Source organism: Sorghum bicolor, chromosome 6 (genome assembly GCF_000003195.3).
Source record: "Sorghum bicolor cultivar BTx623 chromosome 6, Sorghum_bicolor_NCBIv3, whole genome shotgun sequence".
Taxonomy (NCBI): domain Eukaryota; kingdom Viridiplantae; phylum Streptophyta; class Magnoliopsida; order Poales; family Poaceae; genus Sorghum; species Sorghum bicolor.
This window is the reverse complement of record NC_012875.2, coordinates 54769948-54785160: the sequence shown is the minus strand read 5'-3', so window position 1 is coordinate 54785160 and position 15213 is coordinate 54769948. Positions and strand designations below refer to the sequence as shown.

The window sequence follows — 15213 nt, the reverse complement described above, 5'->3', positions numbered from 1 at the left end:
GCTAGCTCCAGTACTAACTACCTGTACCAATGTCGGATTAGTGGTCAGACCAACAAAATCTTGTACGGAGCAGTTGTGCATGCTGCTGTGCTGGTCTAGTGCTCTGCTCTCCCGCCTACCAAAATGGTATTGGTAAGCTAAACACGACGGTGGAGCGTGAAAAAACTAGTAGTACTAGCGAGTGACAAGGGCTCCGCCGGAATCGTTGCACCAAACCATACTGCAGGCGGGGGGGCGCTGGTCGTTGCGTCGCTGCCAAAAGCGCAACGCCCGTGTCGTGGTCGTGGCTTTGACCACGGTTTGCAGGGGCGCGCCGCGCGCCGCCCTCGTCATGATCCCTCACCGATCAGCTCCCCTCGTGGATGGGTACAGTTGGTGACCAAACCACATCCACTGCTGCCTGCCGTGCTCATGGCAGGGGCACCGCCGGCCACAGGACTTCGGCGTGTTGGACTTGGACAGCTGGACCGTCGCCGGCGCGCGGCGATGCCTTCGGCCCCAGGCCGCGCGCCGCTCCGCTAGCTGCACTGCACGGGAAATGGCTGAGGGCGTTCAGCTCCAGCTCTGCTTTCAATGGTGCCGCCGCCGCTCATTCGCGTGGCGGCAAGCGGCTCTCGTCTCGTGTCTGAATGAGCTGGACTCACCTGGGAATTGGCATGAATTGCGCAGATCCGTACCAGTGCAAAAATGGCGTCGCGTGAGTCACACTCACACACTCCGGCCGGCCTGATCACTCTCTGTCAGTGCGTTGCCTCTTCCTGTTCCAAGTTCAGCGGGCTTGATTGCGATACTACACGGTAGATACGCCTGATACTCTGCCGAGTATCAATCTTTGCTTTCAACCAAACGTCTCTGCGTCTGCAAACTATCAAGGAAAGCCTGCATAATCGACAAAGGATTTGGATTGTTTTTCTTTCCTCAGCTCGATACGCATGGCATGGGTTCGCTGTGTTCGAGACTTCCCAGTCTAGTAAACCAGCTGTGCAGTCCTTGCTGGCACTTGCGAGCGAGTGTGTGTAACTGACACGTTGTGAGTTGTGACAAACCGAACGGTCCACACTCAGAGTGTAAGACAGATGACAGCCACATCCAGACATCCTTGGAGGGTGAAAATGCAACGAACCACAGAAAAGTAACTTATCTCCTACAGTTTATGCTACAGTAGCTAACATGCAAGCACATCCTCGTATCCGTTTTTCTTGGCGTCTTCTTATCTCCTCGGCGTTCCAAAATGCGAACTCCGAGGATACCCATGATCTAATATGTGCTGATACTCTCACTGCTGCTTGCTTACGCCTACTATGCCATGCATCACAGTCAACAGAAGGTTCCAAAACATTTGGATCACCTCAACTCGACTACGTTTACACCCCGGCGATCCAGCGGTACATCACCATGAACGCCGTCTCCTCCTCCTCCTCGTCGGACCCCGGCGCCGCCGACATGTCCGCGGCCTCCGTGTCCCACAGCCACGGCTCTTCCTGCCGCTGCTGCTGGCTCTGCCCCTGGCTCCAGCGGGAGCTCCACCGCTCCGACAACGTGTAGGCGGACGACGCCAGCCGGTCCACGTACTCCCGCAGCCACCCGCGCGAGGAGCCCGCCGCCTCGGCCACCGTCTCGCCTGGAGGCGGCGGAGACGGCGCCGGCGCCGGCGGCCGTGCCGACACCTCTTCACCCGAAGGCTTCTCCATCTCCTCCTTGACGGTGCTGGATTCCCTCGCGGTGATGCGCGCGACGCGGGACACCACGGCTTCCACCTCCTCGTCGATTTGGTAGTCGAAAGAGCCGAGCGAGTAGGTGCGGCTGTTCCTGTTCCTGTCCCCGCCACCGCCGCCGGCCGCCACGGGCGAGCCGCGGCTGCTGCTGACGGTGCCCATCTCGACGAGGAAGCTCGACCCGGACCGCGGGTCCCTGGTCCTCGGCGACGCCGGCCGCTGCTGCTGCGCGGCGGCGAGCATGGCGGAGAGCGAGGGGTGCGGGAACGCGACGACGGCGGCGCGGCAGAGCGGGCAGGACGGCGTGGTGCGCAGCCAGGCGTCGACGCACGCGGCGTGGAACGCGTGGCGGCACGCGGGCAGCAGCCGCAGCTCGGCGTCGGGCGTGAACGGCGACAGGCAGACGGCGCAGTCGGGCGAGCTCTTGGGGAGCGCCGCCAGCGACGACGCCATCGTGAACAGCGGCAGCGAGTCGATCAGCCGCTGCTTCTCGTCGTCGCCCGCCGCCGCCTCCTTCTTCGCTGCGTCGGCTGGAGCAGCCGCGGTAGCGGCAGGCCTCGCCGCGGACGACGCGTCCATCGTACTCCCCGCCGAGCCCGCTTCGTCGCGGTGGGTCCGCGGGAGCGGAGGTCCAGACGACGACGACGAGGAGGAGCGGTCGGAGAGGAAGCGGAGCAGGAGGTGGATGGAGACGGAGGCGAGGAACACGAAGGCGAGCAGCGCGGCGATGATCATGAACGAGGGGAGGAAAGACGTGGACGCGGAGTAGGGGGAAGTGCCGCCGATTGCACCGGCGGGAGGCGGCTGTAGAGACAGGGAGGAGGAGGAGGAGGAGGAGGAGGACATGGCGAGCGAGGCTAGCTGCCGCTGCCTGGATAGGGACGATGGGTTTCACCGCGAGACCCGGCCGGGACAGGGGTGCCGCGGCTTTTATTCGCGCGGATCTTTGGAGTGCGTGGCACGGTGCGGAAACAGAGGCCGGCGCGGGCGCGGGAGTAATAGTGGTTGCCGCCTTGCCGGGTGTGCTCAGCTCAGCGCGGTCAGTCACTCCGATCCCAAGCTGCCCGAATGGCGGAGGAGGTCAGGTCACTCAGTCAGCCGTGTAAACCAATCCACGTCTGCACTCCACAGCTGCACAGCTACACTGATTGTGTAATTGAGTAAAACTGATCTCTGCTCTTTCTTGACAAGTACTCCTACTCCTGGAGTATAATCCTTCCCAGGGAACTAATGAATGATATAGCACATCCATCCATGCATCGACGGAGATGGAGTGCCGCAGTGACCGACGAGCATTGATTGCAGTACATGGAGCCATCAATCCGACCGAATCCATCGCTAAACAATCGATCAGATCGACAGCATTACGGCTGCACGTACCTATCGCACCGTAGATGCTGTGCTACTTCCTACTGTATTCCACCAAACTACAGCATTAGTGGAAGCCTAGCTATAAAAGCCGTCGGATCCGGAGACGTACCAATAGGTAGCGTAATGCGCCACCGCGTGCTCGCGCGTATTGTCGACTTAGTATCGTACACTACACATGCTGTAATGCTGCTACCAAATATTCGTTTGCGTCTGCAATATAAGTATATAACTCTGTAACCAAAAAAAAACACGTCGCAATTCGTGGGCCACTTGCATCCTTATGATGAGTAATGACGTGCCATCATCTGACAATTGCAAGAACGTCTCTGACCTAGAGCTAGAGGGAGAGAAGGAAAACGATGGAACCATGGAGGTGACTCTACATCATGACAGATGCGCGTGTGTCATTTCTAGAAATGAGTCGGAGATCCATGATTAGCTCTGCATTTAGTCACTTGGATCCACCGGGGGTAGCACATGTACATAGGCCGTGCAGATGAGAGGAGTATTGATTTTTTGTACTGATCAGTAATCAGTAGATTAGCAGTACTGGTAGTTGACAATTGATAGGCGTCAAAAGGAACCAAAACTGCTTTGCATGGTCTGGGATGTCAGACTGTTGGTACTATTAAGCAGCCAGCCCTGTTGGAGATTTGTTAACCAGGTAGTATTCTCGTTCTGGAAGCAAGCTAACCAGTTTCAGAGTTACTGATGACTCACGGTCTGCTACAGCCGTATGCCTCTGTTCTTACGCCTTGTTTAATTCCTTTGTGAAAAGTTTTCAACTACTATAACACTTTCATTTATATTTAATAATTATCGTTCAAACTAACTAGGTTCAAACCATCTGTCTTGTAATTATAGGTAAAATATACAATTAGTTATTTTTAATCTATATTTAATGCTTCATGTATATGCTGCAAGATTTGATACGACGGAAAAATCTTGAAAAATTTTTGAATTTCGCGTATAACTAAACAAGACCTTAGTGCAAACTGCTAAGAATTTGTCCCCAGTAGTCCAGTACGGAGCACAAGCTCACAATGACAAGGCGAAGGTGTCTTTCGTTAGTGCGCGAAAGATCAAGAGGCCCGTGCCTTTTAATCCAAAGCAAAGGAATCGGGAAAAAGGATTGCTTGGCTTGCACACTTAGCATGCGCTGGGTCGGGTTTCTCTCCGATCTCATGCATCTCCATCTTCGTGGCTACAGGTGGAATGGATCGGAGAGCCGAATTGGGGGGAGGGGTGTAAAGGTCCGGCGCTTTGGTGATGAATTCCTGCCTCATGGCGCTGCCTTTTTGCCGCCTCAGTTATGATGAGCATGCGATGCACTTGTGCACAAGTCCGGCCAATTCTTTTCTACTACTACTACCCTTTTTCGATCGATCTTACTGGAGTCCGCTCTCATGAGTGATGATGGTGATGCCAGGCCCTGAAACATTCGAATTGAGTAGTAGCTCTCCAACTGTCGCGGTGGCGCCACCAAAATTGCACTTGAACCGTCCTGTCAGGGTCTCCTTGTCGCAGAGCATTCACCTTTTGTTGCAGGTAACTTGCAAATCACATCTGGTAAAAATGGATGAACTTACTGACACGAGCATCAATCTAGTAATACTACAAGACACCGCCCCGCAATGGTTGCATCCACCTACTAAATCTCATTAGACTTGGCACAGATGTTGATTACCTGACGACGTGCCACGGACTGCTACTGACGTGTAATCAGTTCGGGGCAGCCAATGATGCAACTTACAGCATAACAAGCTACCTGAAAACTCCTGCTGGGAGAAAATCCAACCAGACAGACGTGTCTAAACATGGGTTGCCCACCGATGACACCATGCGATCTCCGTGATGGTGCCGCAAGTGACCTGATTTCCCCGTGACATTGACATCACCCCGGGAATGCTGTCGCGAGACACGGGCTTTTCTTGCCTGGATCCACACGGAAAACACCCTTCCAAGCTTCCATTTCGGTTGGTCCACCACGAATTTCTGGCGGAAGTGCGTACTCCGTGACGAGGAATCCCAAGCGGAAACGCCCAGATTTGTTAGCAACTTGTTGTTCACCAACACGAGCCCAAAAGCAGCGGCAACCTAACCCCGAAACATCTGTGTCCGTCCGGCGGCGCACTCGCACGTACGTCACACACCGGAGATGAGGCTGAAGAACAGGGAACAGAGACGAAAATTTGGGCTCCAAACGTATCTTCCTTCTATATGGGCCTTACTGAAGCGGCCTAGTTAGTGACAGTTTGGGCCACGATCATTTCTGGTCCGTGCCGAAGAAAACATACGTTTCAGTTGGGCCATCGAGCACAGGAGCCGGTGTCGGCTCAGGCACGTGGACAACACCCGATCCGGCCTTCCCCTTCCGCCTGCACACGGTAGCCCACATGAAGACGCAGCCCACCAGCACCGCAGCGAGGCCACCGGCGGCCGCGGCCCATCCAGTCCTCTTGGATCGCGCCGCGTCCGCGCCCGCGCCCGCGTGACCACCGTCGTCCACCGGCCGAGGGATCGGCGGCGAGTCGGGGCCGGCGAGGCTGTCGGTGTCGTACGTCTGGAGCTTGAATACCTCGAGACCGTTCAGGATCGCGTCGTAGTACTCCGGCCTGGTGCTCACGTCCGGGTGCAGGGCGACCCACAGGTCCGTCTGCCCGGCACCTGCGGGCGCCGTCACGACGAGGTAGTCGGTGCGCACCGGTCTGCCGATGCCACCGCCCCAAGCGATCACGTCCATTTGCGACTGCGCCGTCTGGTTGTTGATGTAGATGTCGAACACTCGCTGGTTCAGCCTCGTGATCGGGTACTGGATCTCGCAGAAGTGGAACCGCAGCATGTAGTAGAACCCGGCGTCGACGGGGAGGATCCACGTGAGGTTGTAGTTGAGGTTGATGTGCGCGCTCGGGCCCATGGACCTCGCCGACGCGTACACGCTCTCCGGCGCGACGTACGCCGGCACGGACGCCGTGTACTGGATGGTCACGTTGCTGTCCTTGCCGTAGCTCACGCCGAAGGCCGCGCCGAATATGTAAGGCGAGTCGTCGTCCCACGAGCGGTACAGGAGCCCAGAGTCGTCGCCAGGGGACACGGCCGTGCCGCCGACGTTGAGCCGGTACATGGTCTGGAAGGCCGTGTCGGCGCGGATCGGCATCGGGTCCGGGAGCCCGCCGTTGGCGAACGTCGGCACGGGCTTCGTGATGACCATGTCGCCCGGCGTGGGCACGATCTCGATGCCGTTCACGAACGCGTAGTAGCCGTTGGAGGATGATGATGGGGCGAAGGTGACGTCGAGGCGGGCACCGCTGATGTTCAGGGAGAACTCGCGCACGAGGTAGGCTTGGTCGAGCGCGAACGCGGTCTGGGACGCGTTGAAGTCGCGCAGGAGCGTGACGCCGCCCGCCGTGACGCCGAACAAGGCGTCGCCAGCGGCGCGGTCGCCGTAGGCGGACGGGTAGAAGAAGAGGCGGAGGAACACGCGCCGGGGGCTGCCGGGGCGCGTGGGGAAGGAGTAGGTGTAGCTGGAGTCGAACACGCGCGCCGTCATGTACGGGACAGGGGACGGGAGAGACGGGTCCTTGTAGGACGCGCCGGCCGCGACGCCGCCCACGGACGGCGCGAACTTGGAGGCGGCGTCGCCGTCCCACGCCCGGCCGTCCGAGTCAGTTGCCGAGACGGACGCGCCGCAGTTTACGCGGATCTGTCCGGCGGCCGTGCAGTTGTCGTCGCTCGCCGCGACGGCAACGAGCGACATGACGAGGGTCAGCAAGAAGAGGCGTGGAAGAAGCAAAGCTGCTGCGGAGGCCATGATGTGGGTGGTAGCTGATCTGAGCTTAGGGTGGCGTCAACTGTCAAATGCGCGCGCGCGCACTCAAATTTTTGAGAAGCTAGTCCTTTTACGAAGGCCCAGATCACAGGAGCAGTAGTTTTGCATCAACCACGGCAGGAGAGATTCTCACTTGCTCTTCATGGATTGCTCCATGCATGAGTGGTGAGGAGACTGGATGGCACACGCTCAGAATCTCATGGGATCGGAGGCGCGTGCGTTCTTGCTCGGTTGGTGTGTGTGTGTGTGTGTGTGTGTGTGTGTGTGGTGCATCAACGCTTCAGCGGGGAAGATAAATAAGCTAGTGGCCGAGACCATTGATTCCACACGCTTTTTCTTTGCGGCGATGCTGGCTTGTGCCGGTGGCCATGTTTCCGTCTCCGTTCCTGGAACAACATATATATGAATGAGAATTTGGGTGGGTGGGTGGGGGGGGGGGGTATTATTTTATAATGTGAGAACGGATTTTATGTTTCTAAAACATGTTTTTTAGAACATGAAACATAGAAATAGGAATGTGGGTGTTCTCATTCCCAGGCTACTATGGTGCGGGTTTGCTCACTGTGTCACGACGCGGAGTGGCACCACCACCAGCATCAGCTACATTGTGGAACTAGGCTCCGGATTCTAATTTAATTTGATTTACTAAAGTCGTCGAGATTGTGCGATAGTCATGTCTTTACTTGAAGTCTACAGCCGCAGTTCGGTGGAACGGAATCCGCGACCAAGTCAGACGGTGACAAAAACGAGTCGTGCTCAGGTGCTGGAGATGAACTGTAAGGCACCGCACAAAAGGTCGCTAACCCGGCATCCAGCTACCATCGCACGAATGCACGATCATTTGAGCACAACATGGCAGCTGAACATGCATGATAGTTTAAGGGCTTGTTTGGATAGAATAAAATTTAATTTAATTATAATTGAGATGAATATATACGCATTCAAACAAGGTTTAAATAGGATCTGTTTGGCTCGCAACTCTTATATACTACTCTAGTGTACCAAATAAAAAATTTGATGATGATCAAAACTAGAGCATGGCTGAGTTGTTAAAAATTTGGACCACGGTAAGCCGCGACCCATCGCACTATAGCCGAGGGCGCGATCCACCTCACCTCGCCTGACCGGCTCCTCTACACCTGTCCACACCTTTTTATTTTCGAAATGACCCAACCATCCGTTGGCAGGCAAGCAAACTACCGATGTCCAGTCAGCACGTGTCCAAATCTCCCACGAAAATAAGTTAAAATGGAGTAAAGTTGAAGACACAACATGCAAGACATCAAGAGGCTGACACAAATTAATAGAAATGAAAACATTTATTTTAAATTGGTACAACTTTTGAATGATTTACCTATTTTCGATTTTGTTTGCATCAATGTGTTTTACATGACCAGGTGAACAAAACTAGATCCCACTTGCAAAATGTTTCAAAATTTTTTATTTTAGTAGCAATTTATATGTAATACATGCTAGGAGATTTATCAACGAAGTTGCTACTGAATAATACATTGAAGTTGTTACATGGAGCAAAAATCAAAGAGAGTCACTACCATTTAATACTAAAGTTGCTACTAAAAACACATGAATCCTCTCCGCACTAAAACACTTGAGAGTTTAATTTGCATCTAGTGGCACTAGTAGATCACTGTTGTTATAGATCTTATTCTCTTGATTGTTGCCACCACCTAGATGATTTGGTGTTATTGGAGATTATGCGGGGGGGGGGGGGGGGGGGGATGGCTTTGAAGGTCTTTGTGCTCATCCCCATGAGATATTCATGAAGAGTAACTCTATTGGAATTAAGAGGCTTGGAGAGTATTTTGGTGATCCACCGGCTTCCACACAAGTGCCCACATTCTTAGGGCCAAGCTTGAGTGCTCATGAGGCTTGTGAAGCGGTGGAGTAGGTTGTCAGCAAGCAACAAAACCTTAGGGTAAATTTTGTGTCACTTTTCCTCGTTGGTTTGAATTCTCTACACTTGTGCTTTACATTCATATTAATCCTTGTGTAGTTGTAGTATTAGCTCTCCTAGTGAGCAGAGTAGTTTAGCCGCCTTGAGTAGTTTAGCTCACTAGATGTAGTTGCTTAGCTTGTCTCTAGTAGTTGTGTGATTAGTTGTAGAAGAAACCATCGGTACTAGAGTAGCGTAGGAAAGGTTTGCTTTGGAGTGATTAGTTAGGCCTTGTTTAGTTCCCAAAAAATTTGGTAAGGGTATTTTGGACATTTTCTCAAGCCGGGCCCACACGTCAGGAGCACCATGACACTAAAAAGTTGGACATTTTCTACGCGAGCAACGGAGGCCAGTGGTGGAAGCCGCCGCCGATCTAGAGCGAGCAACGGAGGAAACTCTGGCTTGCTAGGAGAACACAGTTTTTTGGTGCATACATGTTCAACATCTGCTATCCTCACCGTTCAACATTGCATTGAGATGTGTGCAATCCAAATCAGTAATGTGAAGCAGCAGTGGAGAAGTGTGAAGTAGCAGTGGGAGAGTAAAATGCACGAATCTTAAAGCATTATTAGATGGTGTAGATAGTACATGTTGAGCATGTACATGCTACATCACATTATCGCTTGCTAGGATGATGACCTCAGCGTGAAGCATGAACCATTTTTCTTTAGAAAAATAAATTCGATAATACTTTATAAATACGCTCGTACTGGCACTGGCAATGAACCAGTACCGTTTTTTTCATCTGCGGCCAAGATTAAAAATCACGTAGACTTACGCTAGCTGACCTGAGGTAGTTTAGATATTTTCCACCACAATTTAACACCGTTAGAAGTAGAGATGGACGGAATGACATGTTAGGCAAAAGAGATACACGCCATGATATAAAGGTTCACTCTACTTTTTAATAGCATATTGAAAAAACTATCTTTTTTAATGGCATACAGAGAAAAGCCTCTAGGATCATCTCTTAAACCTCTAGGATCATCTCTTGTTCTAGGCCTTGTTTAGTTCACCCTAAAAACTAAAATTTTTTCAAGATTCCCCGTCACATCGAATCTTGTGGTACATGCATGAAGCATTAAATATAGTTAAAAACAAAAACTAATTACACGGTTTATCTGTAAATTGTGAGATGAATCTTTTAAGCCTAGTTACTTCATAATTAGATAATGTTTGTCAAATAAAAACAAAAGTGCTAAAGTGTCAAAATCCAAATACTTTTCGGATCTAAACAAGACCCTAGTCAACTTTCCTATCTTTGTCTTTGCATGCCCTAGTAAGGTAAAGGTTTCGGGTACCCGTTGCCTCTAGTCCAGCATGAGGATTAGGGATGAAAACGGTACAGATATTTTCCGACCATATTCGTTTAGAGGGATTTAGATCTGTCCGTATCCGAGTCCGAATATTCAACATCCGATACTGTATCCGTATCTAAATACTTAAATTGTATATTTATAATCTCGACATCCAATCGTATCTTATCCGACATGATTGACATTATCCGTATTCGAATCCGAATTCGACATGAAATATGAAAACAAATATGATATCGATGATATCCGTTTGTATCCGATCCATTTTCATCCCTAATGAGGATAAAGACAAGGGTATTATGGCCAGTTGCTAGGTATCTAGTACGTACACAACTATTACCTAAAGATCCAATCAGTCCCATCTAACTTTTAGCACAGCTAACAATTAGCCCTCGCCATAGCAACAGTTCAAGCAAACGTGACTATTCAAAACACAATATTCACCTGCCATCTTTATATGCAGCATTTGCATTTTTTTTAAAAAGGAAAAATACAACAATATTTACGTTACTGCCCCCTGAATAAAAATGGATTCAAACATGAAGCAGGCTGTCACGAAAGAAGCTAAAGCAGCAGAACAGCAGACAGCTATGAACAGTGTTCCTAACATATTTACATTCCTATAATGCAAGTAGGCCTCATCATCTGAAGTTCCGAACGATACAATCTTCTCAGCGCATAAGGAACAGCAGAAGACCTGAGTTGGATAATGATTTATGAAGCTTAGGAGATTTCATTCTTGTCGCCTTTCATCATTCCAGAGGAAGACGGTTCGCCACTAGAAGCCGGTGAGGAAGCAGCCTGTTGAGGCTCCTTCAGAGAAGTGGGCATTCCTGAAACTTCCTACAGAAAAGAGAATGCAAATGATGTATGTTATCATTCTATGAGCCTTATGGATCACAGCATGTATCAAGAACAAAATGACAAAACTGCATTATAGAATATAGGAAAAAGAAGAGAGAAAAGAAACAACTCATAGTCGAACCTTATTGTTTACCCAATCAAATTGCATATCAATCTATATAGTCATTACGCCAACTAAAACCCATGCAACTTGGAACCCCCAAACCAATCATGCAGTTTACACAATGAGTTGGTCACTGATGCGCTGACTACTGACATGCACCTCACCTTATGCACCAGAAGCTGAGGAACTTCTGTATTCTTTTTCTTAAAAAAAGGCACACAAATTTGACAATAGCACCAGACAGTTTTAATTTCTGACTCGTCCCAACTATGTTTAAATGGACTGGAAGCTTAAATTACTAGACAGTGTGCCACAAGCATGTTCGGCACTGGTGCTGACCCTAATGACATGAACCTCACATTTTGCACTGAAGCATGAATAAGGTCATCATCTCAGAGTTTTGCTAGCAAATAGTTCCTTTTCTTATTCCTTTTTAAGACTCAATCTGTATATGTTGACTTACTGGCTTACTGCTAACTATTATTAACCCAAAGTATAAATCATAACTTGGGTTTGGAAAAGTTAGGTCAGTAGACAAATCAGCTAATTGCCTCAGGTCCCCCAAACAAGCAACAAAACCAACTGACAAGAATGGAAGGGATCTGATAAGAGGTAAATCATTTGCTGATAGTGAAACAACACAAAAGCAACTGATATGGTCCCAACAACTCAAAGTAGCAAAATGTTCCATAGAAAAAACTGAATCAGGCAAGAATCTGTACGATAGAAAAACAAAATAAATTAAGGCTCACCAAGCTTGTCATGTAGGTTCAAAATAAATCCAACTCCTCAAACCCCTCTTTATAGCTCACCAAACAAGATTAAGTGGATGTTATATGTATTTATACTTTGACCTCTCAACTTAGAATAGCCAATTGATTTTATGGTTGCAACAAGTATGTTAAAACAATGGTTATATTCAACAGTTCCCACTGCTTAGGATGGGGATGGAGGGAACAGCGGGAATACTAAAAAACTTCTTCGTATGTTCAATTGATGTAGTACAGCTTTTTGTACAAATTGAGACCTGTCTATGAACAACCAAAAAATACAGAGAGGAGGTGCACACATGACAAGAAGATAAAGTAGAACGTTTTATAAAACGTAAATGACTGATTTTGGGGATACTTTTAACATTTTCTTGAATTAACCGAGCAACCATTGTTATCACTTACCCTTTTTCTCACTAAATATGTAGAGGCACCTCTCAATTTTAGTATCTAGACACATAAAGCATACTGGGACCAGCACATAGCCATGCAAACGATAAATAAGAAGGAAACTAACAAGAACAAAGCATTGATCTACAAGGGGAACAATTCTTTTCTTCATGTGGCTGGTAGCTCATGACAGGTGTTGGACGTCGAATAGCAAGGCGAGGGCTCCCCCATCCAGAGAGGTGTCCTCACTGTGATCAAGCTGAGGAATCCATAAACCACCTTTTCCTTTCTTGTGTCTTTGCCACAGAGATTTTTGGTTCAGATTATTCCACAGAGTAGGCCTACAGATCCTTGCCCCTCGGATTGGAGAAGGTTATTTGATGATTGGTGGGAGAAGATTATTCTTCTGTTGGAGGACAACTGCATAAAGGCCTCGACTCCCTTGTGGTTCTTGGGGCTTGGACCATTTGGAATCACCACAATAGATGTGTTTTTTATGGTGTACCTCCTTGTTTGGCTAGAGCCTTATTGCTTCTAGTGAGCAGCTACAGTTGTGCAGTTTGGCTGGGACTAAAGGTATTTTTTACCTTTTCACCCAGTCGTCTCAGTAAGGTGCATGTGTTTTTTAAGGTTGCAGTTGTATCCTTTTCTTTTACTGGCGCGAAGGTGATTTGTAGTTTCCTTTTGGGTGTGTGATGTTTTGTAAGGGTCCCCTTTTTCTTTTTAATGCAATGATACACAGTTCTCCTGTGTGTTCAAGAAAAAAAATTCTCAGCAAAAGAAAAGCATATGATAAATTCACAAGATAGAGGAATCACAAAGGTCAACCTTAAATCCTTGATTATAACAGATATAAATATACCTTCATAAGATGCAACCTGAGATCAGTAGGGCGAACATCCTCACCAATGCAGACCATAACAAATTGTGAATAGTGAAAAAGAACATCTGCAGCAGCTTGCTTCTTTTGTTCAGTCTGCATCACATCAACACTATAAGAGCACATACAATCTCAACTAAGAGTAAACTTAGACCTATATGGATCTGACAAAAAAAATGCTATGTTACTGTGGATGGCATTTGCATCCTCTGGAAAACACCATTATTCTGCTGCCACATGATTCAACATCATGATGTAGTCATAGTCCAATGTAAAAACAAATACTCCCTTCAATGCAAATTGTAAGTCGTTCTGGCTTATGGAGATACATAGCATCTGCTATGTACCTAGATACATAGTAAAAGCAGCCATGTATCTCTAGAAGCCCGAACGACTTACAATTTGGAATGGAGGGACTATGTATTATACTGCTATATATTTCTTATTTTTTGCGAAATACAATTCTACATATCCAGCTCTAGTACCCTACGCATTAAAGCTTGCACTATCACCAAAAAATATGCTGACAATTGATTTTTTGTTTCCATTCAACCTAATAACACCAAAAACAGCACAAAGCTACTAAACTTTCTCAGAACAATTATATCCCTGGAATCTGTAAGTCAAGTCATCAATCGAGAAATCTACCCAAGTACAAGTAAAAACTAAAGGTGAACTCATCCAACAACAAAAGACACTCCAATTCTAATTTACTACCTAAATATCTTGCCCTATATATAGTAGTTAAATAGGTCACTTGTTCATCCACCATCTAGCAATTTCTGGTTGCGCAATAAGTCCGTGCATGTGTCTATTAAGTGGGGAAACAGAGCAACAGCCTGGAAGAGAGGAAAGACCTGGAACGTACCTCGTAGTCATCCTCGGGGGGCATAGAACTGCTCCGCGCAGCCATTCTTAATCTATCTCACCGGCGGAGCCAAGGCCCGGCCACCCTGGGCAGCTGACCGGGCTCCCACGGGAACAGCAGAGGCGGGAGGGGAGAGGGAGGTGCGTACGCAGGGTCGTCGGACGGTGCGCGGAGGACGCAGGCGAGGGCGCGAGGCGACTGGCGAGAGAAGGTGGGGGGAGTCGCCGCCGCCGCCGCCGAGCCTGGGACTGCCCCTCCGTCGCTGGACGCCGCCGAGGGGGAGCCGCCGACGCGCGGAAGATCCGATCCTTGGGACCGAGCCTGAGCGCGAGTGGGGGAAGGAGCAGAAGATCTGCGCTGAGGGACCGAGCCTGATGCGAGGAAGATGAGCGTCAGCGCTGCGCTGCAAGGAGCCGGCGGGGCGTGGGTTTGGTGGGCCAGCCCATACAATTTTTTTCTCTTTTCTTTTTCAATTTTTTTGAGCAACTTCTATTTTTTCTAACATCTTTTGACAAATTAGCACCTATATAATTAATATATATATATATATTTAAAATAATATATGTTAGGGATCATACTAATGTTACCAGGACTCAATCACATAACATTGTGACATAATAATTTCTCTAAAAATATTTTTAAAAATACAAACCCTATTAGAGGAAATTATAAAAAAATTTCCTCACACATTTCCTAAAAAAAGGAAAGAGTGGAGATAGACAAAAACTTATGTATTCATTTGCTCTTTCTCAATTGCTCTCCACTCTCTTCTTTATTTTTTCAATTTAAGATCAAAATTGTAATATCTATTACATCATAGAACTCTTAAGGGATTAGAAACGCTTGAGCATGCTTAAACTTAGTCAGCGAGTCACTGCTCTCTTAGCACTTAACCCCTCTTATAATCTTGCATCATGTTTTTCTTGTTAGTATTAGGCTAGTTTCAGTGTTTGTTTCACTTCACAGTTTCCAAAACGCTACATCAACTTTCACAGGATGAAATAATTGATGAAACTATACTCCACAATATTATGTTTCATCTCATCATTTCCAAAACAAACTAAAGCATTAATTGTTGTGAAGAGATCAGATCCTATGCTCCGATGGCCATGTAGCCATTTGTACACAAACGATCAGACCATATGCTCCGGCG

At 48.6% G+C, this 15213-nt stretch overlaps 3 protein-coding genes across 3 annotated transcripts; all 3 read right to left on the bottom strand.

Annotated features, from left to right (window-relative positions):
* On the bottom strand, positions 1036–2930 carry LOC8060450 (E3 ubiquitin-protein ligase ATL4). Its single transcript, XM_002446956.2, has one exon. It carries the CDS (start codon positions 2559–2561, stop codon positions 1365–1367), a length of 1197 nt encoding a protein of 398 aa, XP_002447001.2. The 5' UTR covers positions 2562–2930; the 3' UTR covers positions 1036–1364.
* Positions 4907–7270, bottom strand: LOC8060449 (receptor-like protein kinase FERONIA). Its single transcript, XM_002446955.2, has one exon. The coding sequence runs from the start codon at positions 6895–6897 to the stop codon at positions 5353–5355; it is 1545 nt and encodes a 514-aa protein (XP_002447000.2). The 5' UTR covers positions 6898–7270; the 3' UTR covers positions 4907–5352.
* On the bottom strand, positions 10609–14463 carry LOC8060448. Its single transcript, XM_002446954.2, has 3 exons — positions 14061–14463; positions 13175–13288; positions 10609–11028 (listed from the first exon to the last, which is right to left on the bottom strand). The coding sequence occupies exons 1-3, from the start codon at positions 14103–14105 to the stop codon at positions 10909–10911; spliced, it is 279 nt and encodes a 92-aa protein (XP_002446999.1). The 5' UTR covers positions 14106–14463; the 3' UTR covers positions 10609–10908.